This window comes from Stegastes partitus, unplaced genomic scaffold (genome assembly GCF_000690725.1).
Source record: "Stegastes partitus isolate 25-593 unplaced genomic scaffold, Stegastes_partitus-1.0.2 Scaffold768, whole genome shotgun sequence".
NCBI lineage: Eukaryota > Metazoa > Chordata > Actinopteri > Pomacentridae > Stegastes > Stegastes partitus.
The window spans coordinates 292,275-314,235 of NW_007578499.1; the positions used below are offsets into that span (position 1 = coordinate 292,275).

Below are 21,961 nucleotides of genomic sequence, written 5' to 3' on the forward strand. Positions count from 1 at the left end.
ATTCTCACACGTGTGCATGTATAAGAATGTCTGTGTAGAGGCTGTGTGGGATCAGGCTGTTCCTCTTTAACGGCGCTGTCCTCCTCTTTTATTATGCTGTCAGGTCAGAGCATCTCGAGGTGTGGCAGCTTATCCTGATTTGCTTAAGGTCAAGATCACCTGCTTCACTCAGAGTACCTGGAGGACTCCAGATACTCTGTTTTCTGACCAAAACTCCGGTTGATGTTGTCTAATTTTGTGATTATCGAAGCACTGTTTTGACTTTTACTTTAAATTAGTATGCATGTGGAAATAGTTTGTACTGACTGGTAAAAGTTTATGTGAGGTTTGGATATTTACCTTAATAGAACGTGCATATGCAGAAAAATCTAACTCCATAATCGTGCTGCCCTGTTGCAGGTCTCTGCCTCGGGTTCTTATCTCTCCTGAAAAGCGTTCTTTATTACTTTGGCTGTATGCTTGAGCTCACTATCATGCTAGGGAAGGAATTTGGGACTGATTAGACAGCTGCCTAATGGTGCTAGTATGCTATAATAGTCTTAACAATACTATACTATTAATAATAGTGCAAATGGCTATAAAACAACCTTTTACACGAAGAGGAAGTTCTTGAGTTGAGTAGATTTCCTTTTGTGATGACTAACCCTGATGACATATTAACTGGAGCAGAGGAAAGAAAGAAGGTGTTATGACACAAATTAAAAAAATAAAAGGTTTTTTCTATTTCTATTGTTGCATTTCTTTGCCATTTATTGTTAGCACTTGCCGTCTAAAAATTCCCACCCCCCTTTTGCCTCAAGGGGTCAACAAAAGTCAACAAGAGTACAATCACGTTTTCATTTTTTTACTTTGAACTGGTTTTGAATTGGAATCTGACACTACAGGGAGCAGAGTAAAAGTGCAATTGTGTTGCTTCTGAATGCTGACTTTTGTGTTTGAACATTTCGGTCGCCGCAGACAACTTGAATTGTCATGACCCACAAAAGTTCCACTTATTACCAGCTTTGTTCTTTGACTTTAAACCCGTCTTACCTGTTCTTGTGTCTCGTTTTCTCTCTCTCTCTCTTCCCTCCCTCTCTCTCTCTCTCTCTCTCTCTCTGTACTGTGCAACCCATTCTGCTGCTTGCTATTGACTTGCCATGACTAGCCTCAGGAAAAGTTGCTCAATGTTAATGTTTGACAAGTAGGAAGAAGGGCCTTGGCTGCCATATCTCTCACTTAGACAACACTTGGCCGCACTCTCTCAGTTCTCCTTCTACATAAGCGTTTGTTTGCTGCTCTGTGAAGGAATTACATATTCAAATCCTGAGGGAGAACCGATGAAAGACACAATGGGTGAGTCAGCATTATCGCGCTGTCATTTTTCATAATATACTGGTGGAATTTCTTCACATTTTGATCCTTAGGTGCCTTTTTTTTTCTAAGAATGAGGGTTGTTGTGGTAAAACATAAAGAACAACAGCTGAGTGGTGACCAAATTGAGTTGTTTTGTGTTTACTAGAAATGCTGTGGATTGAGGAAGTTTTTTTAAAATTTGAAATGCAAATAAAACTAAAGCATTGGTAGGTGAATACCACTGCATGGTCTTTGCACAGATTGAATGTACATGTTTGTGCTTGCTGAGAAATTTGAATGAGCTATGTATAAATATGTATCCAACGAGCTCCACCGCAACAGTTGCTGACTTTTCTGTAATTTGCTGGGTTTCAGTTCTGTTAAAAAATTCTCTTGAAGCTGGAGGAAAACACCGGCAGGGGGAAATACATCTTTCCACTTGTAAGAGAGTAATGAAAGAAAACTGTACAGTTTAATCTGTAGTAATCCACATTCACCCTTGGCTATAGCCTCCGCTGCTCAGAGGGTTCGTCTTGGTTTTAAAATGTCAGGACGCATCACTTGAGAGGCAAGTACACCAGCCTTCGTGCACAGAATCTAATTTTCTGCCCCATTTACGGATGCACTGTAGAGGTGCTGGTGCTGATCGACTTCGAGGGCACCATGAGTGACGAGATCTCAGTGAAGATGGGGGATGTGGTCAAAAATGTCACCAGGGCCAGCGAGGAAGGATGGCTGCAGGGGGAGCTGAGAGGGAAGAGAGGAATCTTCCCCGCCAACTTTGTCAAGGTCAGCTATTAGTCCACAGCCCAGAGCGTTGTAATGTTACTGTACACCGTGTGTCTGTGTGTGAGCTCATGTTGGCGTTAAACATGCACCTTTTTTTTCTTTGCAGGAGGTGCCGGTGGATTTGATGGGGGACAGCAAGAGGGAACCACGAAGCATCAGAAAAAGTACAGTGCTACGTTTTTCTATTCTTAACCTGTTAACAGCAACATGCTTAGCTCCAGAAGCATATAAATAGCTTCAGTTTTATACTATAAATACTATAAATTCATTCTGACATAGTTTTGCTCTGTTTATTTAAATTTTCAATTTCAAAAAAGGAAGTAAATGAATAAATATTGCAATATTTTGAACTTTTATTTAGGCTCTTTTTTAACTTTAAAATTAAAAAGTTTTATTTTGAAAGAGAACAGTTGCTCCCTAATTTAATATTCATATAGAATTATAATGTCAGCCACAATATGTCTGCCATTTAGAGATCATTACCTTAACTTCAATATTCAGAATAATTAAACATTTTAAAAAATCTATTAGAATATAAATCGCCTATCTTGCACATAGGTCAACTAATAATAATCCACGTGACGATGCTACTCCACTCTACTTCTTCTGATCTAACATTTATGATCAAACAAAAAACAAGCGTTTAAAACTGTGGTCATCGTGGTGCATGTATTCGGCAAAGCAGCGCAGCAGGCAAGCTGACTGTAAATATATGTTTACCACATCCTTGCCACACAAAACCTAATTACACCGTATAAAAATAGACCCGTTAAAGACAAACACAGAGACTTTGAGGGATTAAACATGTTAGAAACATGAATGAGGGCCAAGAGCTGCACCGTCTTATCGCCGGGCTGTTGAGACTCGACCACCTCGCCGTCCAACCCCAAACACACCATTAGCGAGACGTTTTCATCTGCACCAGATTATGAACTTGACCGGTTCTTGTGGTCGGTGATGCTTTGTTTTGTTTTCCAGCCAAGAGGATGAAACAGACGAGGATATGCGAGGTAGCGTTTTCCTACTCTCCCTTGAATGAAGACGAGCTGGAGCTGGTTGTTGGCGAGACTGTACAGATCATCAGAGAGGTAGAGTTCTTCTGCTCTCACCTTTTGAACTCGAATAACCAAAGTTACTTAGATCTATCTGGAAGCACCTTCAAGCTTGGAATAACAGACATGATGCTGAACACTTGACTAGCGTTGATCACTGTCGATACGTGACTAGTTGCCCAGAAGGAAGGCATCTTCCTACCATTTCCTGAAGCTGCCCAGTTGTCAGAAACTAGCATTGTATCTTAATCCAGGCGTGGAGGAAGTGATTTCTCAGCCAAACACACCTCAACAATTAATAATTAATCATCTTTTTTTAAGTTTCGGTATTCTTTATTGTTTCTCTTGCATATTGAAGATATGCAAACAGGATGATGACTGTGACATTTAAAGCTGTATAATCACCTGTTTTTATATTTTCTTTATGACAGATCGAGGATGGCTGGTGGATGGGGCTGAAAAATGGAAAAGTGGGAGCATTCCCTTCCAACTTTGTCAAAGAAGTATTTGTCATCCCTAAAGGTTGGTGCTAAAGCCATCTTTAGTTGTTGTTGTTGCCTAAATGAACATTATTAAACAGCATTGGTTTTTTAAACAGATGGAAAGCACAACGAGGGCAAGTCAAGACCCAAACTCACAGATGCTGTGTTCACTAAGGAGGTATGTAACGCAGAAACAGCTTGCCTCAAAAATACAAGATCTGTTTTCGTACTTAATCTTGTTTTTCTGTTCCCGTGAAGACGTCGCAGAGAGCAAGTGTGAGGAACAAAGGCAGAAACTGTAAGTTCACACTTTTCTGTTACATCACACAAAGCTCTTGTTGCAGCTAAAGTTTTGGCACTGAGGGGAATTTCCTCATTTTCAACACGGTTTCTATTTTTAAAAAGCAATTAGTTTGTTTACAGCCTGACACAGTGTCAACATGTGACAAGTGGAAATTCCTGTATTTTGACGCGAGCGGTTTACGAATCGGGTCACATGTAATTGCTCTACAGTGTTACGTCTTCATTAATCACCACACACATGACCGCGTTGTGAAATATCCTGCAGGGTTAAAGGTTTGCAACGTTTATCTCCAGTTCGTTACAAGTTCTTTCCGATTACTCTTTGAACTATTGCGGAGGTCGCTGATAGGATTTTTTGGGCACCTCCTTTTCCACATCACACCTTCAATAAAGAGTTTCTGTAAGGCTGTTCACCACCTTATCTCCTCCACGATGTTTCCTCAGCTTCGGAGTGTTGCCAAGTCATGTTTGACTACAAGGCCAAAGCAGAGGACGAGCTGGAGATGAAGAAAGGAGATGTTGTTGTGATACTGAGGAAGGTGAGAGCAGACATCTTTGTTCTCTGGTATTGTGTTCACACGGTGTCATACTTTTGACAGACGGCTAAACTCCACCGATCTGTTGTTCTGACGAAGCATCGTTCATCCGGTCCAACCAGTTTTGCTGCTTTCAAGGAAATCATGTGCTTCTGCTTCCAAGATGATGGCACGAATGTGGCAGTTGCCCAAAACATATTGTATCAGAAAAAACAACAAACAAAAAATAATTTGTAGGAAAGCCACTATGATTAACTGATAACAAGGAAGCCATGTTCTGCTCGACCTTTTCGTAACCTTTTGTTCAGCAATTTGACATCCCAAAGGACAGAGTCTTGTTTGAGCTTCTGATGTGACTCTTTAATCTCCATCCGAAGGAAACAGAAGATGAAGGCTGGTGGGAGGGAGAGCTAAACGGGCGTTGCGGCTTCTTTCCTGATAACTTTGTCATGGTGATACCGCCAATGGACAGCCTGCAAGTGAGTGCACTGCAACACAGATATAACCCTGTTGTGCAAGATTTTCCACATCTTCAACAGGGACCATGCTGAAACCATTAGCGTGCTTTATGGTAATGGACGTTAGATTTACTTCTTATGTTGCACTGAACTGCTCTTAAAATTAAAAGTACATGATGTCTCTCAGCTCGCTTTGTGTTGCTTTAGCAAGTCTGTCACTCCATGACTCAGCGTTGTCTTTTAACATCCTCTGTTTTGGAGTTACTCACTAAAATTTCCCTCAATGGAAAGAATGTGTCTTTAACGCACAAGGAGACGTACTGGCCAACCTGTTGAGTTTCCTGTTCCTCCTCCTCTAGTCTGGGAACACGAGCCAGCCGCCTGCACGCAGCAACAGTACGAAACTCCCAGGTAAGAGGACAACATGTATTTTACGTTGATCAAACACAGCTGCACAGAGGCAGGTGCTGTTTGACGCTGAAGTGGGGAGCTGAGCTTCATGTTTTAGTGGCTCTCTTCTAAACTCATGATTTCTGGCTGCAGCGGTGTTTAGCCTGGCAGAGCTCTGATAGTTTGGACTGCGATGGCCTGTTGTTTTAGCAGATGGAGGAATTGGAAGCATTATTGGCTTGGGTGCTTTTCAGCAACTGAAATGGTCCCCCAGAGCACCACCGAAGCAACCTAAAGCTCTTACAGTGTGGTTGTGACTTCCTGATTCACTAAATGGGCTAAATACACTTGGATTGTCTTCTGTGTGCTGAAAGAAACCTTTTACTTCTGCGTGATCCACAGTATTCATCACAACACTTTACCAGATTTAGACTAAATTATGCTTTTGCATCCAGAAAAGACTATTTTCACTGAATGCACAGATGACCTGGAGTCACAAGAGTTTTGTGAGCATGTTTCTGACACACTGATCTCGTACTGTTAGAATAAATGCATTCACAAGCGATTGGTGACATTCTCTGCTCAGATATAGCTGAATTACAAACATTCCTCTACAGCAGCAGCTCTCAGACTTTTTGAGCCACAACCCCAAAGATAGCATAAGTTTGTATTCGTGCCCCCCCAGTTTGAATTTTTAACATGGCATGAGTAATAACTTTGTTGTTCATGCATTAATGCCTTAAAAATTAATGTGTTAATTCCACAGATTAATATCTTTACATCAACACGTTAATTTTCTTTTGAATGAATTGAATTTATTTCGTACAGATGAAACGAAAAAAAAGAAAATAAGAGATTTAAAAAAGAGCAAAAAACAATAATAATATTTCATAATCAAATCAGAATATTAACAAGTTCGAAAAAGGTGTGAAAAGAAATATGCACTTTTAATTTTGACAGCCCTTATACAAATTTATTTGATAAATGTAGGCTTTATTATATTTATTTTTTCTTTTACAATGATCTGTCGACCCCCTGAAATTATCCTGGGACCCCCATGGAGGTCCCGACCCCCAGTTTGAGAACCACTGTTCTACAGAATTGCAAGCGCTGCCACTTTCAGACTTTGTTACTGCTTCATCCCAACATTTATCCCACTAACACATACTAACAATAGATGCAGAAGCTGAAATATCTTCCAAAATGTAACCCAATTATAGCAGGTGAATGAAGAAACGACCAAGAACGCAGAGAACTAGTTGCATCAAAGTCCATATTTGATTAATAAAAACATTTCTAGATAAATCTATCCATCTATAAAACGTTCAAAATGGCATCAAATGTCACGTTTTGTTTATTTTTCACTATAATGTAAAATCAAGAAAAGAAGGTTACATCCTGGATTAAGCTGTGGCATCTTTGCTTGTCCAGTTATCAAATCGATTAACGTTTTCCAAAACACACATCCTGTCATACTGTGTGATCAGCTTGTTACTATCATTCAGTGATGGTTTTTATTTTTTGTACAAGTTTGGATTACTTTTAGGTTTCTAGTATATATTTACGTTGTTAATAGCAGCCAGTATTTTTGTTTTTTTTTATTTAGTGGGATTAAAAGAAGAGTGAATGCACTTAGACACTTTGAAACAAGACGCTCTAGAAACTGAATCTGGAGGTCACACGGAGCAGGATGTGGCTCACGCTTCGGCAGATGAGTGCTGCAAATTTTTGTCCCAACAGAAAAATTTCGTTAACAAATTTGAACTTCCAACGCTTTCCTTGGTGGCAAATTCAAATTAAAAAAAACTGTGCATTCTCATATGCAGGCAGACAAACACTTGGCAAACACACTGCTGCCGCTGCTCGGTTACTTAAAGATGCCACCTGAACAACAAACTGAATCTCAGTGCAGTCTCATAATCTGCACCAAAAATGACACTTGTTACGGCATTTCCACACAGTGCCACTCACAAGAATGTCACAGGAAGTCTCAGACTAGTTAGATGGGGGATGGTTAAACTGGTCACGTGACACAGTTCAGGAGTCTTGGAGGAAACAAGGGGGTGGGGGGACGGAGGAGAGCTCTGTCACTGAGATTTTCACAACCAGCAAGAAACAGCACTTGAGCTACAACTGGTCTGTGGATGGTTTGCTTAAGAGGGAATGTTGCACAATGCTCTGAACACTCAAGGTAGGCTTCCTGTGTTTTCATTTGGTCCGTTGTACATCTCTGAGTTGACTGTTGTGAGCGTAGTGCAACGCATTTTGGCTCTTTTTCTTGAGGGCTGTGCACTGGAGCAGTTTATTCTTGTAATCAGGTTCCTCAACCGCAAACAAGCACCTGACTTGCATGTCAAACAGAGATCTGTCACTTTGTTTTTAGAGGCTTCAGAATTTAAAAAAAAAGAATCTATTCACTAACTCCTTTAAGGGGCTGGGTTTCTTTTCTATGAGCTGAGTCAGAGTGCCTGTCCCTGATGAACTTGTTGAGACCCACGGGGATGTATCTGCAGCGCTATTGGATACAGCTGTGACCTGATCTGCTCCAGTGAAGTGCACATGTTTGCCTTTCCACGCAACTGCTTTTAAACAAGCTTCCAGTTTAAGACCAATTGCATGTTTTTTTTTTCTTTCTTTACCACATTCAACCATAAAGCTTTCCGGAGTAAACAAATGCAAACTATTCCCTCTAATAAAATAAGCCTATGGATTTTTACTGTAGTTTCCTGGAGTCACATCAGTTAAAACAATAATAAAACAGATTTAAATGAGTGCCGACGCCAGCGTAAGCATAGTAGATAGCGTGGACTAACACTTTCACGGGAGACATCTGCATAAAGTGGAAAATCAAACATTTACCAAGAAAGTATAGACTTGTTGAACTTGCATGTTCTGTAGCAACAACATGCTCCATATCTACTCATACTGTTATACACAAAGATACTTGGTAAAAGCTCTACAGGTGCTTTGACAAAATCCTACTTTAGGAGCGTCTCTGTGTGCAGTCGGTGTTATGATCCTGACCAATTTCAACTATTGCACATCTGCACTTTTTGCGCTTTGAGGTAAATTTCCATCAACTTCCTTTTGTTTCAGGGAAGACAGAGGCTTCAGCGATGGACAAAGGTGGTCCAGCAAAGACGAAAGGTATCAGTGGCATCACGCTAGCAGGGCTTATTCCATCCGAAATTCAATAATGTTGTGGAGTAATGTGTTGACTTTGCTTTATAGATGATAAACCAGAGCCTAAGGACCTAAGAAGCCTTCCTCCAACCAAAGTCAAGCTTCCATCCCTCAACAAGCCCAGTCCGCCTCCAATCAAAGACAAACCTACCAAGCTCTTACCAAAGTGAGTGATACCAAAGCATCCCTAATGTTCTCTCTTACTGCCAATCTAAATGCACAACCACTAAAAAAAAAAAAATCCCCCCCCCCCACAACACAGACACAAAAAGAGATACACATGCAAAACCTCTCAAAAAAAAAAAAAAAAAAAAGCCTTTAGGAAATGTCAGGAACACTTTCTCCTCTTTGGTCTGGCAGCAGGAGCAGAGTCTTTAGATGTTAAAGGTTTTGGTTGCCTCCACCGGTTGCCATGGTGTCCTTAAAGAAGAATGCCAGGATGCCTGACATTTAGTGGCTCAGTGGAAACTCTGGGATGAGTCAGATCAGGCTGAAGCAGACGAGAGCAGCCCATTTCCTGTTTCCTGAGCAAACACACACAAACAGGCGCACTCACAAAACTGAGAAAACAAAAACGGCCCTGTCTTGAGAAGGCTCCTAATGGAGAACGAGCTTTAGAAAATTGTTTCCGTGCAAATATATCTGGAGGGGGGTACTTTTCCAGCTTCTTTAAAAAAAAAAAATCCTCCTTAATGTTTATATAAGCTTATTCCTCCAAGCCTTCACATCCTGCCTGATTATTTAAAAACCTCGGATAAATCTGGCCCGTTAAATGCTATAGCGTACCAGCCTTCCTCGTGCACTGAAACATATGTGAGGATAAAACAAGACACATGGAGAGACATCAAGACTTGAGCTGCCGCACTCTGCACCTGCAACCGTTAGAGTGTAGGAAATCGGAAACCACATTAAAATTTGTTTTTTCCTTTTGAAAACGTGAACTACCGACTATGCACCAGTCTTCTTTCACAAAGGTCTCAGGAGACTTGTCTCTTCTTTCTCTTCACTTTTTTTTTTCTTCCCTTCAAGTCAAACGTTGACCATTTCAATCTTACATAATGTCGCTCCTGTTTGCAGCAGAACCAACGGTGATGTGGCCCCCATCGTACCAAAAAGGCCGGAGGAGAAGGACGAGGACCAGTTCGACGGAGTGGACGTGCAAACTGAAAAGCTGAGTCATCCTACAGCCAACAGAGCCAAACCTCCTCAGAGGAGACCACCGTCAGGCCTGGTCGCAGCAGCGCAAGTATGTCCACGTTGGTTGGTGACTAATACTGATTTATCACTTTTGCCTGTAGTATGTGCAAGCGAAGGGTTTCATAATGAAGACTTAAATTGCAACCTGCTAAACCGTGTGGGTAGAGCTAACAACCACTTCTGCAGATGACCTTTCCAACTTTAAGATTGGAGCTGCAACACCCTACTTCATCTATTGTGTGCTTATCAGGTACTTAGGTTTTAGCTACACTGCGGAGCATTGTTTTTATAAAAATGGTCCAACGATGCCGTGCTCTTTCAGCCTCTTTTATTTGTTTGCCGGTGAACTTTTTGAAATGTGGAGACCTTTTTCCATGTTTTTTCTAGAAAATGTTTCCCAAAGTGCGTCATGGGCGCTGAATGTTAGACAAAAGGCTTTTACTGGCTGTGCTTATTTGCAACCTCACATTAGGGTTCAGCTATAATACAAAACAAATGATTGTAATAGAGGAGATAAGAATTTCTGCTCTTGCAAAGAAGCCATGAGATGCAAGAAAACAGGCTCCAGTTAGAGACATGCCCCAGTTTTCCTGAGCTGCCCACATTATGACTTTCCTCTGACACTAACAAGTTGAGGCCTGATGTGGGTTATTACTGGAAAATAAAGGAATTAATGCCCTTAAGTGTAACTTTAGTGTTCGTACTTAACCAGCCATTGAAGAATGAAACTTCTTAAGCAAATTGTGAGGAGTGCTTGTTAGCAGTGGTGTTTCTTTTTTGCAATCCCGGAGTGCCATGGACCAGACAGAACCAGAACGATCATTAAAAAAGTTCTAAACAAGAAATAGTTTGGTCTGCAAAAGAATTGTGACACAAACCTATTTTAGGACGCAATCAAGCCCATGTGTTTATTCATTTTATGATAACAGGATGATTCAGACAGAAATTAGCTCCTGGCTTCTAAAACCTTCAACTAGAAGAGTCAGCAGACAACCCACCAGCTGTAGCTGGTATCAAGCGCACTTTTGTGTGAAGGCGATCTCCATTTTCTGAGAAGAATTGATTTACCTAAAGGATGTTGTGCATCATATATTTCACATAAGTAAACATTTTAGTATAAGGATAAAAAAAACATGTTTTGAATGTCAATCAAATGCACCTAAATCTCTGCAGGGTACAGATAATCTCCTGTCATCTCCTGCAAAACCTGAGCATCCACCCAAGACGCCGCCTCCAGTCCGACCAGCGCCGCCCAAAGTCGTTGTGGATAGCAACGCTGTGACCAACAAAGAAGAGCCAACTGTGAAAAGTCTGCAGGCTGAAATCAAAGAGCTGAGGATGGCGCTGGAGCTGCTTCAGACACGACAAGAGTGAGTACCACTCATTTGTAACGTGGGCATGTTCAGAGCCCAACAGGGTGATTCAGTGTTAAAAATGGAGCTCTTACATAGTTTTAAATGCAGCCAGAATTACAGCCTCGTGGTTGTACGTCTCCACAAACCAGTCAAGTTACAGTTTCTATTCATCTCCAGTTATGATGTGGCAATGAAGCTGACTTTTAACCTTTTGTCAGTTTATCCTCAAAGATATTTGTGTGAATTTTGGTCACAATTAACAAATACATCTATGAGTTTTGGGCTAAAGGATGTTTTGTGAATTCACAGCAGGGCTGAACATTTGATTTCGAATCATAATCGCAAGTTGAAGCAATGAAATAAGCAACTTGCAAAGGCTGAGCATGCTGCATGCTACAGCATGCATGTCGCAGGTTTAAACTGTCATGTAAATCATTTATTAAATTCATGCCGTTGTCCTTGTGCAATATTCGTGCTTTGGTGATATCTAATGTGGTAATGTTTTATCACACAGTGAGAACTTAAGTGAAACTTGACTTTACAATTATAGTCAAATATCTCTCAGAAAAATAGCAATTAATATTTCTCCCACATTATCCTGCACTAGATCAAAGCGATCTTAAAGTTTGACAACCAAAATATAATTTGATTTTGAGTCCAAGTAAACTTTTGTGCCAAACTTGGGGGAAAAAAAACCAAAAAAAACCTCAACGTGATCAGGAGATATCGCTTTCAGAGAAACTGGATGGATGGATGAACAATCCAATAACATAACGCCTCCAGCCACAGCTGTCTCTGGCGCGGAGGCACCAAAATAAAACAATCTTGAACCATCTTGAATTACATACGGGGCCTTCACAACACTCAAGTTCATTCAAGTTCAGCATCTTCACTGACTGAGTGTCCTCTCCGAGAATAATTTGTTGTTTGTAGATTTTTGAGCGTACACACAGGAAGTGGTTGATCTAAGCGTAGGACGTAAACACAGTGTGCTAAACATAATGTGCATGCGCCGTCAAGAAATAAGCGCCTCAGCAGCGTTAGATCTTTTGCATCTCTTGTCGCTTTGATATGAAAGAAAATCACAGGAGACATTTTTTTGCAGATTAGTTTTGGTGTTGTAAAGAAGACTTGTTGAAGTTTCAGATTTACCATAAACATGTTAATTTGCAAACACTCTGATCCAAATGGAACTCAACGAATGGAAATAATGATATTTCCAACACAGACACCCTGGAAAAGTCAACAGACGAGTCAAAATGTGTACTAATTAAAGATGTATTTTCTCATTCATTCCCTCTAAAGAAGCGCCACTCTAAGTTATTTCATTCATTTGACTTGACAGACAGTGTAGTTGACCTATTTCGACAACGTCCTACAACCTCCTCTTTTTTTTGTTTTGTCTTTTGATAAGGCGAGACATGCAGGAAGTGAAAGAAGAACTGAGGGAGGAAAGAAGCAAACGCCTGGCGCTGCAGGTCAGTGAGCCATGTCTGGAGTTTTGCATGCATTAGCACTCACTGCTCGATGCACATTCACACAAGAAAGAAACAAATAGAGGGAAGTTGTGGTTTCGAAGATCAGACCTGCGGTGTCATTAACTGTTTTTGAAAAATGTGTATTTTACACAGGAGGAAGTGCAGAGTTTGAAGATGAAGCACTGATCCCCACACAGACTCTGATCGAGCTCTTGGACTGCAAATTTTAAACAAGATGGACATTTTTGTCTGGAAACTGAGGAGGAGGACAGACACTGAAGACCCACGAGCAAGGGCTACGTTAGAAAGCATAAGGGGATCACGGTGATCCTGCAACGGAGCGGAGATCCTCCAAAAGACTATAAATAACATGCTGTTAAATTATTGTATATTTAACCACTGGAAATCACAAATACTGGTCCTGAGTGGGTTACGCTTGGTAGCAAGTAATGTTTTACACTGTCACCTTTCTTACTTTTACTGTAGGTTTTACTGTAGACTGTTTTTAATGCCTCAACAGAATTTGTAATATATGCAGCTGTACATAGGAGGAAACACTGTGATGACTTTTGCAAAGAGCTGAAAAAGTAATTCTACGTCATCCATTGTTATCTGAATGTCAACGAGTGAAATAACTACTGTCAAAAACATGGGCTGATGCAGGTGACTTTATACACCGCGGCGTAATGTCGCTTTAATCCACTGGAGGGCACTGTATGCCCATTCTTCTAAGAGAAGTGTTCGGCTTTGTCAGTGAATACAAGTGGATGAAAGTGACCTGGCAAAAGTAGTCCTGTTTTGCCAGCACATTGGGTAAGAGAGAGTATCCAAATCAAACAAACTATACATTGCGTTTAGAGGAGTAATTGTGTTTACATTTTATTGTTAATGAATAGTGCCTTCATGAGACAAAAACTGAAATGCTCCAGGAGTTGCACCAAGTTCGTGGTCATTTATTTAGTTAAATGAAAAAAAGGTGTCCCGTGTCGCTGAGAGAAAAACTGACTCAGATTTTAATGAGTCATCACAGTAAATGTAAAAAAATGTGGGAAGGGAGTTAATGAGAAATTCCTCGCACCCATCATAAGAAAACCTATTTAACATGGCTATATTTGGACCACGCCAACAATGTTTAAAGATTTGGTTTTGGCTCCAAATGCTGAGCGAAGCGGTGGTGGTGGCGTGTTGGTACTACTATTGTCGCCTAGTGTAGAGGACATCTGGGCAACATCTGGAGCACATCAGGGATTGGGTGCTTCTGAGATGTCCATGGGAACAAGCTATTTTTAAAAGCTATGTTGAATAATGGTCATTAAGGGCATGTTCCCACTCGGACGAGGGGTGAAGAAAATGAGGGTAAACAAACAACGGGTCAGCTGATTGTGCAGAAACGTGAAGAATTTTTTGACAGACATGAACAATTAAAGCCCTGCAAACACAAGTGAGGACTTTACTTTTTGACTGACCTCTAGTAATGCCAGGTGCTGCACGTCGATAAGTTACAACACACAACTTATGAGAATATCTCTTGAAACAAATACAGCACTGTGGGTCTCAGATGATGACAGCAGAGCGCTGTAACACTGGGTGGAATTTAAAACAACTAAGATGGATCTTTAGGGAGTACTGAAAACCGACTGTTGAAAAGTGAAGCCTTCTGGAGCTCCGAGGTCAAATACCAAAAAATCCCTCTGAGTTAAAATTAGAAATAACAAAAAAAAGGACCTGAACTGAAGAAAGACTTCAGTTCTGTCAAAGTCGGACACATGCAGAAATAAATCTGCATGCGTCCAGCTGTGCATCACCTTAACAAAATGTTTTGCCACGGCCATGAAATATTATTCATTTGCTATTTAAAGCAATAGCTAAGTAGCATGAATGTAGCTGTTGCCATCTATAAAGGCCCTTTTTCCGGAATCAGCCAAAGAACCACAAATGACAGTCTGTATTATGTTAGTCTATATGGAAATCTTTCCCACGCCGTGTTGTGGTTCAGATTTATGGCTCCCCAAATTGGATGTCCTTGAAGTTGCTGTTAACTTAATTTTGCTGATGTATTGTTTCATAACTGCATAATTACCATATGGATAAAAATACACTGATTATATTGAGCAAAGTGACGAGGACACTATTCAAAATACTGAATCATGGGTCTGGTGAAACATATTTTTAATCCTATGATTTTGAGGTACACAAGAAGTTTATTCAAATATAATTATACAGCTGCTTCAAAGAATCCACACCATCAACGCCACCGATTTCTGAAAGCCTACGGCCACATCAGAGAAAAGACCTCAACAGAGAAGACGCCATCTGAAAACAGAGCGGGCCCCAAAGGCAAACCTGAGCCCTGTCTGCTCCTTCAGCACACTTTGTACTTTAAGGAACGACGCTAGCACAAGTTCATCGTCTGCCTTCCCTCTCCAAACAAGACCTAGATGCAACGCTACACCGGCCCCACGGTGCAAGGACGTAAGATTGCTGTTTCTGGCTCCAGGATGGCCAATAGAAAGAATGTTGACACATGGCATACACTGATGAGTACTTAGTACATTTTCCCCTTTGTATGGCTTCGCTGATGTGCCAAGAATTCATACTTCCATTTCTTGTAAATCACCAAACCGCTGAAGATTGACTCGTGATAATGTCCAGTACAAACATTCGCCCCATGTGGGCAGTTCATCAATGTTCTGTAAGTGTTTCTTGGCAGCAATTCAAGACTTCAGTCGGCCGATTTACGTGGAACAGATTTATTATGCGAACGCGGAGCTGATATTGGCCATCTAAGCTCTGCGACCGTGTCATTTCCTGCAAGCATGCACCAAACTCAAAACAGCAGAGTTTTGGGGAGCGATGATAGCACACTCCTCCCAAAACCACATCAGAGAGCCCGACTCCAGTCATTATGTGGAATCTACTATGCGCAGGCTATTACCCTGAAAGACGCCACAGACAACGAAGAGTAAATACTGTCTGCTGAGCACCTTCTTTGTGTGAGCCCGGTCTGGTTCCTGTGTGGCCATTCCTAGACGAATAACCTCCAATTAGAGAATAGGCAATCTTGCAAACTTAGATGGCTCTTAGAGAGTGCTGGGTTGCACTGAGTAGCAGAAGATGACCGTCTTTGCATGGACAGAAGCTTTACCATTAACCCAGACAGTCCCAAGTCAAACATAAAGAGGAAAACGACTCCCTACCTCGAACTGACTAAACACATCCTGAGTTTCCAGTAAAGTCAATATTACAGGGAAGTAATTAAATTAATGGGACATGTTTACATCCCAGTGTACAACATTAACCCACTAGCGACCCAAGTCTGCCGTGAGTCACGAGGAGCCCGTCTAAATCAAACAGCAAAGCCAGTTCTCTCCATGACATTACCATCATCACGTTTCACCGTGAAAAGCTTGAACGCATCACGATGTAAACAACAAGCAAGAAAATGTTGTTATTCCAATGCAGCAAAGCCTTTCGCAGGTATTTGCTGTTAATACAAATCCACATACAGCAGAGATCAGCAGAATAAGGGAAGAAGTCTGCAGTCAGCAATACATAGGAGGAGAAATTAGAAGCAGGCATCATATAGAGTGAGCAGGAGCAGAGTTTAGAATGCACTGTACCAAAGCTGTACATAAAAGATGGGCCTCGCCACCACAATGTGGACATCGGGTTGGGAATGTGGACATCTCGGTCATCTGATACCAAACGAGAACTCTAAAACTGGCTCTGTTTTATTATCTATTTCACCCTGGGACCATAATTTACAAGCATGCATGCTGCATCCAGTAAGACTTGAAACCAGCGTTTCCCATTAACTCATTGGGAAAATATTTAAGTGGCAGAGCAAGGGACAAGTAGGGTCATTTTCTCATAGACTTCATAGACATTCTGACTTGGTTTTGCAATCAGATGAGCTGCCTCCTGCTGGCCTTACTAGAAAGAATGCAGATTAAAACATTTCCACACTAGTTTAATTTTTCCAACCATCTTTTACGCAGAGTTTCAGTCGGTTTAAAGGAGACGCTGACGTTCAACATTGTCAGTGTCAATGAGCAATATGAGCAAAAAAAAATAGCAGTGAACTTTGAAAAAAAATAAAGCAGATATTAGCAGGAGGCATCATATTAGTTTCATAAAAGCAGAAATTAGTAGCCAGCATTCACAGCATCAACAGCATCAACAGCATAATTAGCTAAATTAGCGGTTAGTACTGTATAGCATGTATCACATTAACACCCTAAGAGCAGAAAGTAGCAGCCAGCGAATTGAATATCAACAGCTTAAGGGTTATAAATTAGCAGTTTGTATTCTAAAGACACATATACCAGCAGCAGGCATCATATTAGCACCATAAGAGCAGAAAGTAGCAGCCAGCATTACAGTATCAATAGCACAAGAGTGTGAAATTAGCGGTTAGCAGATTTCAAGAAATGTCAAGGAGACAGCTGGGACTGGCTGTACGTATTAAAAACACTGTCGCCACACTAGTTGCTGTTTGCAGTACTTTTAGGAGTGCTTAAATGGTAATGTCAGCACGCTAACATGCTCACAATAAAAGCAGTTAACAGCCTGAAGTCAATGTTTCATCATGAACATCATCTTCGTTAAGCACTTCAGCATGCTAACATTGGCTAATTAAACACAGAGGATGATGGGAATGTCATTAATTTTGGAAATACTGGATCACAAATTTGTCAAAGGGCCTGACGCTGGCCAAAAAAGCAGGAAATGTAATGTTTTTGTACTCCAACTTGTCATAATCGTGCCTAAAAGTTGTGAAGCACTATACTGCACGTCTCATAACACACATTTCTTTTAACAAGTTCCCAGAAAGAAGGTGTCTATGACTGAATGCTGTCAACAAGCACTACAGGGACGGCAGTCACCGGACCACAAAGTAACATCTAGTTTTGTGTGGAATACATTTTAAGACTGGCATAGTTTGAAAAAAAAGCTTTACAGTTAATCTTTGGCGCCAACTTCATTTTGCCGGCCAATATATTTGCATATGATGATTTAATATGACGATATGATATAATAGGACCAACACATAGTTATCTCAGAATGTCAAATGCCAATTATAATTGTTGTAAATTGTTTAGATTTAAATTATATGAAGTGTCAAATGCAATTGCATGGAGGCCAAGTTTGATATACTGACAGTGGACAGTTTGACGGGCCATACAAGTGGTTTGCACCGCGATGACCCAGATCACAGTGTTTCCCGGACCTCCGTAGGCCCAGTCTCCACCAAAGGTTTCACACAAAACCAAACATATGATCTTTTCAGCTTTATGCTCTGATTTGCTGGTGACATGAAATCCACTATACAGCCGAGCAGTCGAAATATTTCATTCAAAACCAAAATTAGAATGCACATGAAATGAAGGCACTATTGGAAAAGGAGAGTAGAAAAATCTGTGGGATTCATCTTCCAGGAACCACGAATGTCATGAAGGTCAACCAGCTGGCTGACCTACACAGCCTTGCAGCTTTAGCACGGCTAAAAACATAGCCAAGCACATAACAGCAAGCCAGTCAAGACATGCTTCACATTGCACATGGTAAACAGGTGCAACTTAGCTTTGTGGTCCTAAGTTGTCAGCAGCAGGTGAAGAAAAACTTCCGGCTTCCACATACATGATCAAGAACCAAACTGAATCAGCAGTAAAGGCAAAGAGACACAAATGTTTAAACAATAAAACCAGCCTTTAATACCATGCTCGGACTTCTAGTTGGCAGGTTTATTTAGGAAATACAGGAGATGACGTACAAGCTGTGACAGCTGGTGTTCACAAAGTTAAAGCCTTCACACAAAGGTGCACTTGATACAGGCTACAGAGCTGTCTGCTGACTTTTAGACATTCTTCTAGTCGAAGGTTTTAGAGGCTGTGAGCTAATTTCTGTCTGAATCATCCTGTTATCAGAACATCTTCCCAAACCTAATGTCTGACTCGGTCAGGCTTGTAAAAACATTAACTGTCCCAAGACTTTCCCAGACGTTTATTAGAAAACTTAACCTTTTATCCTTTCAAGGCGCATATGAGGCTACAGTGAGAAATAACAAGTAACAAACGCTGACTTTTCCATTCATCATAATGTCAAAATTAGGTTTTCTCTCTTTATTTATTTTTTTAAAGCTTGGTTAGGAATCTAATGGCCCACGGGTACGGAGAGCCTGCTGAGTGTTTGTTCACCATTATGAAGAGAAACAGCAGTAAGTTATTTCAGCTTAATACTTTAATTCTGTCATTTCCTTTGGTGGAATCATCCCTGAAAACATAAAAACATGGATAGAATGTGCTCATAAATTAAGGACTCCAATTTTGACTGTTCTACATGATACTGTGTGTGTGTCGGACTCCCCTGTTTGATATGAAATTTCCTTTTTAATCCTTGGGGTGATTTCAAGACCTGCTTTGAGTTTTCCCCACAATGTCATCAGTCTTGGGAAGTGTTGTCACTGCAAACAAATAATCGTCATTGCAACAAACAGTACATTGTGCTAATTAATGCTTTCACTTGTCAGTTGTTACATACACAAACCTTGTGTTCGTTAAGCACCGTATTTTTATTAGACAGGTGGATTTCAAGTGTCCATCGGCTCCAGGTTCACACCACATAAGGATTAATCAGTCTTTAAGACATCTCTTGGTTTATTTTCATGTAGTCAGTTAAAATTGCTACATAAGAAGTGCAATATCTCATCGTTCAGCTCTGTCAGAGCCAAATAAATCAAATGTGGCATCATCACTGTTTTTTTTTTTTGTTTTTTTTACAAGTCTCTTTATATCTATCAGAGGCTTCAGGGACACAACCTAAAAGTTTCTCTATCACAGAGTTCAGTGTCTCCCTCGTAGCCTCGTGTGTCTTAGTAGTAGTGCACTCTTCCGATAGTCCCTGTTCCCGATCCCAGGATATCAGGCTGGCCGTTCCTCCAGATTTCGCGGATGATACGTTCCCTCTCCTCCAGCCGCTGCGCGCGTTCAAGCTCCTCGGCGGAAGTAAATACGTTCACGCTCAGTGTCCCGTCTGACTGGGTGGTGTGATTACCAACGGGGATTTCTGTGCTGGGCAAGGGGATGGGTGCCTCCACATCCTCCCCCTCTTCGTCTTCATCGTCCTCGCTCTCCTCATCCTCCTCGCTGATGTCCTTTAAGTGTTTTTTCTCAGGCGTGGAGGGGGCGACGTTGGTCCGCGGCTTACAGGAGATGCGGATTACCAGGAGGCAGAGCGTCAGCACCAGGCCGAAACAGACCCCGAGCACAAAGTAAAGGCCGAAGCTCTCTGGGTTTGCTACGGAAAGGACACAAATAAAGAACATCGGACAATTAAATGTTGCACGATGAAATACCTTTTGACATCCTGAACGCTGGTCGTGCATCGTGACTTACCTTTTATGTGTGCATATGCAGCTATGGTGTTGCTGAGGAGGTCCATTTCTTTTTTCTTCACATCCATGGTGATTTCAACTTTACCCTTTTCACACCTGAAAAACAGCAAGTGTAAGACATTCAATTTCACCCAATGAATGCTCCTCCAGGTGCTTCACATCTCCCTTCCTACAGAGCTACATTCTATGCAGCACTTGGATGTCAAACCCACATCACTTGTTCGTGTGCCTCTGGGCGAAGTGGGATGAGGCCTCCGAGTCTCCAACAAAAGCTCCTCTGTGTCCTTCCTAAGTACTGGCTTCATGTGGGATCATCATAATGCATTTGGCACATGGCACTTTGCCTCTGTCATTCCCTCTGAACCATGACAACCTTCTATAAATGAGGTCAAGAGTCAATTTTCCAAGTAGCCACAAAGGACTCCTTCCTGTCAGATGGGACTCCCAGATCAATTTGTGAAGCTCGGTGGAAAAAGCCGAGACGCGGTCGCATTGTTCAGACATTGTGTCCCTGACATTTCAGCAGTCTTTCCTCTTGGCGTTCTGTCAGTCTGATGAACTCTATTGTGTTTGTATCTAATCACGCTGTAGAGTCGTGACTCCTAACACTCCAGAGGAAGTCTTTCTTACAATAAAACCAGCACTGGATCAACAGCGGTTCAGGTTCATTCTCCCTTTGCAGTCTGTTTTCTCTTTTCAGTAATTACTGCTCGCTTGTCCCCGCTGTAACCTTCATACAACCTCCTCAGTCTGTAGCTTTTGTCTTCAGGAGAAGCAAAGCTGTTTCTCATCTTAAAGAAAACATTTATTGGATCTGCCACCATACCTCGGTCATGTTGTGCTGCTGTGTCTTCCCAAATTTCTTTCATTAACCATTATCCAGCTCCCTTCCTCCCCCGCTTTTTTTTTTTTTGCTGATTCTGGCTTTTCTACTCTTTGTTGCCTTTTTGTCAACTGTTTCCACCTCCCTGGCTTGATGACATCATGGTGTTGCGCCACGAGACACTTAAGAGTGTTGATGGCAACAGAGAAGGGCCGGTTCAAAATAAGAGGCCTTTAATCCTTACAAGTAACGTTAGCTCCATTTGTTCTAACATGTGCTTCGTGTTGTGGCTGGCTTTGGAGAAAAACATTCTGTCCATGTGAAACGATGACGAACTCTGCGGCGCTCCCACTCTAACCTGTGTGCACAGTCCCTCTAAGTCAAACCACATGTCACTGTGCCTGTTCACGGATCATATGGATGTCCTCAAATTGCACAAACCACATGTTTACGTTTGCATTTGCTTCTAAATTGCGCCCACTGATAACCTCAATGGCTGATCTCTATCATGATGTGACTACCTCAGTGATTTATGTAACATTTCTGCTCATTTGTTGGTGTAGCTTTTAGTAAAATTTAAGCATAAAACCACACGTGTGAACCATTTGTAATGTGGCCCTCTAATGAACTTTAAAACACAGCAAACATTCTCCCGTGGAGCACAAATGAAGTATAAAACTTACCACAAAATGAAACTACGAGGCAAGTCTTCAATCCCAGCTCATATTGTAACGAGAAGTTGGAGAACAGATGCCCGGTGATCACGCTCCTCTCTCTCTCGCTCTTTCTCTCCCCTTGCTGTTGGATTAAGGCCTGTGATCTTTGGTCCTCAGGCTGAACAGTTCATTTGGCCACCCTGAGACAAGAGCAAACACACACACAGACACAGAAACACACATACAGACGTCAAGCTACATTAGATCCAAACTCACTGAGGCATTTGCAATGCAAACAACGACAGGCCTATTGCAGGATACACGGTCCAGCAAGAGACTAGAGGCAGGCTTTTCAGTTTTTAGTGGTTCAGCTGTGCCCACACAGGGTGAAACGCACAGAGACTGCAGAAATACAGGGATGCCTAAGCCGTATAAGACTAAACTAAGTAAAGACTGGCTTTATAGTTAGGGTCCGAGCACCCAAAAGGGTGCGAAGACCCTATTGGAACTGCTCGGATTATTATTATTATT

The 21,961-nt window shown here is 41.4% G+C and overlaps 2 protein-coding genes across 3 annotated transcripts; one reads left to right on the forward strand and one right to left on the reverse strand.

The window, feature by feature from the left end:
* Positions 1-1,154: 1,154 nt before the first annotated feature.
* sh3d21 (SH3 domain containing 21) lies at positions 1,155-13,999 on the forward strand. Of its 2 annotated transcripts, none has more exons than XM_008291918.1 (16): positions 1,155-1,335; positions 1,967-2,124; positions 2,231-2,288; positions 3,103-3,212; positions 3,608-3,698; positions 3,775-3,836; positions 3,917-3,956; positions 4,406-4,500; positions 4,875-4,976; positions 5,315-5,366; positions 8,442-8,492; positions 8,577-8,694; positions 9,609-9,774; positions 10,899-11,095; positions 12,495-12,558; positions 12,712-13,999. In XM_008291918.1, exons 1-16 carry the CDS (start codon positions 1,320-1,322, stop codon positions 12,742-12,744), a joined length of 1,413 nt encoding a protein of 470 aa, XP_008290140.1. In that variant the 5' UTR covers positions 1,155-1,319; the 3' UTR covers positions 12,745-13,999. The 2 variants fall into 2 exon arrangements, with proteins under 2 accessions (XP_008290140.1, XP_008290139.1); XM_008291917.1 differs by having other exon boundaries at positions 1,156-1,335; positions 9,606-9,774.
* Positions 14,000-18,248: 4,249 nt separating this feature from the next.
* Positions 18,249-21,656, reverse strand: eva1ba (eva-1 homolog Ba (C. elegans)). The gene is made up of 3 exons (XM_008291919.1): positions 21,458-21,656; positions 19,953-20,047; positions 18,249-19,854 (listed from the first exon to the last, which is right to left on the reverse strand). Exons 2-3 carry the CDS (start codon positions 20,017-20,019, stop codon positions 19,430-19,432), a joined length of 492 nt encoding a protein of 163 aa, XP_008290141.1. The 5' UTR covers positions 20,020-20,047; positions 21,458-21,656; the 3' UTR covers positions 18,249-19,429.
* Positions 21,657-21,961: the final 305 nt, after the last annotated feature.

Excerpts from the sequence above, each read along its gene's own strand:
- sh3d21 (XM_008291917.1), top strand. Across the intron at positions 2,125-2,230 it reads TCCCCGCCAACTTTGTCAAG|GAGGTGCCGGTGGATTTGAT; the intron begins GTCAGCTATTAG and ends TTTTCTTTGCAG. Across the intron at positions 5,367-8,441 it reads CAACAGTACGAAACTCCCAG|GGAAGACAGAGGCTTCAGCG; the intron begins GTAAGAGGACAA and ends CTTTTGTTTCAG.
- eva1ba (XM_008291919.1), bottom strand. The coding sequence starts at position 20,019 with ATGGATGTGAAGAAAAAAGAAATGGACCTCCTCAGCAACACCATAGCT. Across the intron at positions 19,855-19,952 it reads TGCATATGCACACATAAAAG|CAAACCCAGAGAGCTTCGGC; the intron begins GTAAGTCACGAT and ends TCCTTTCCGTAG.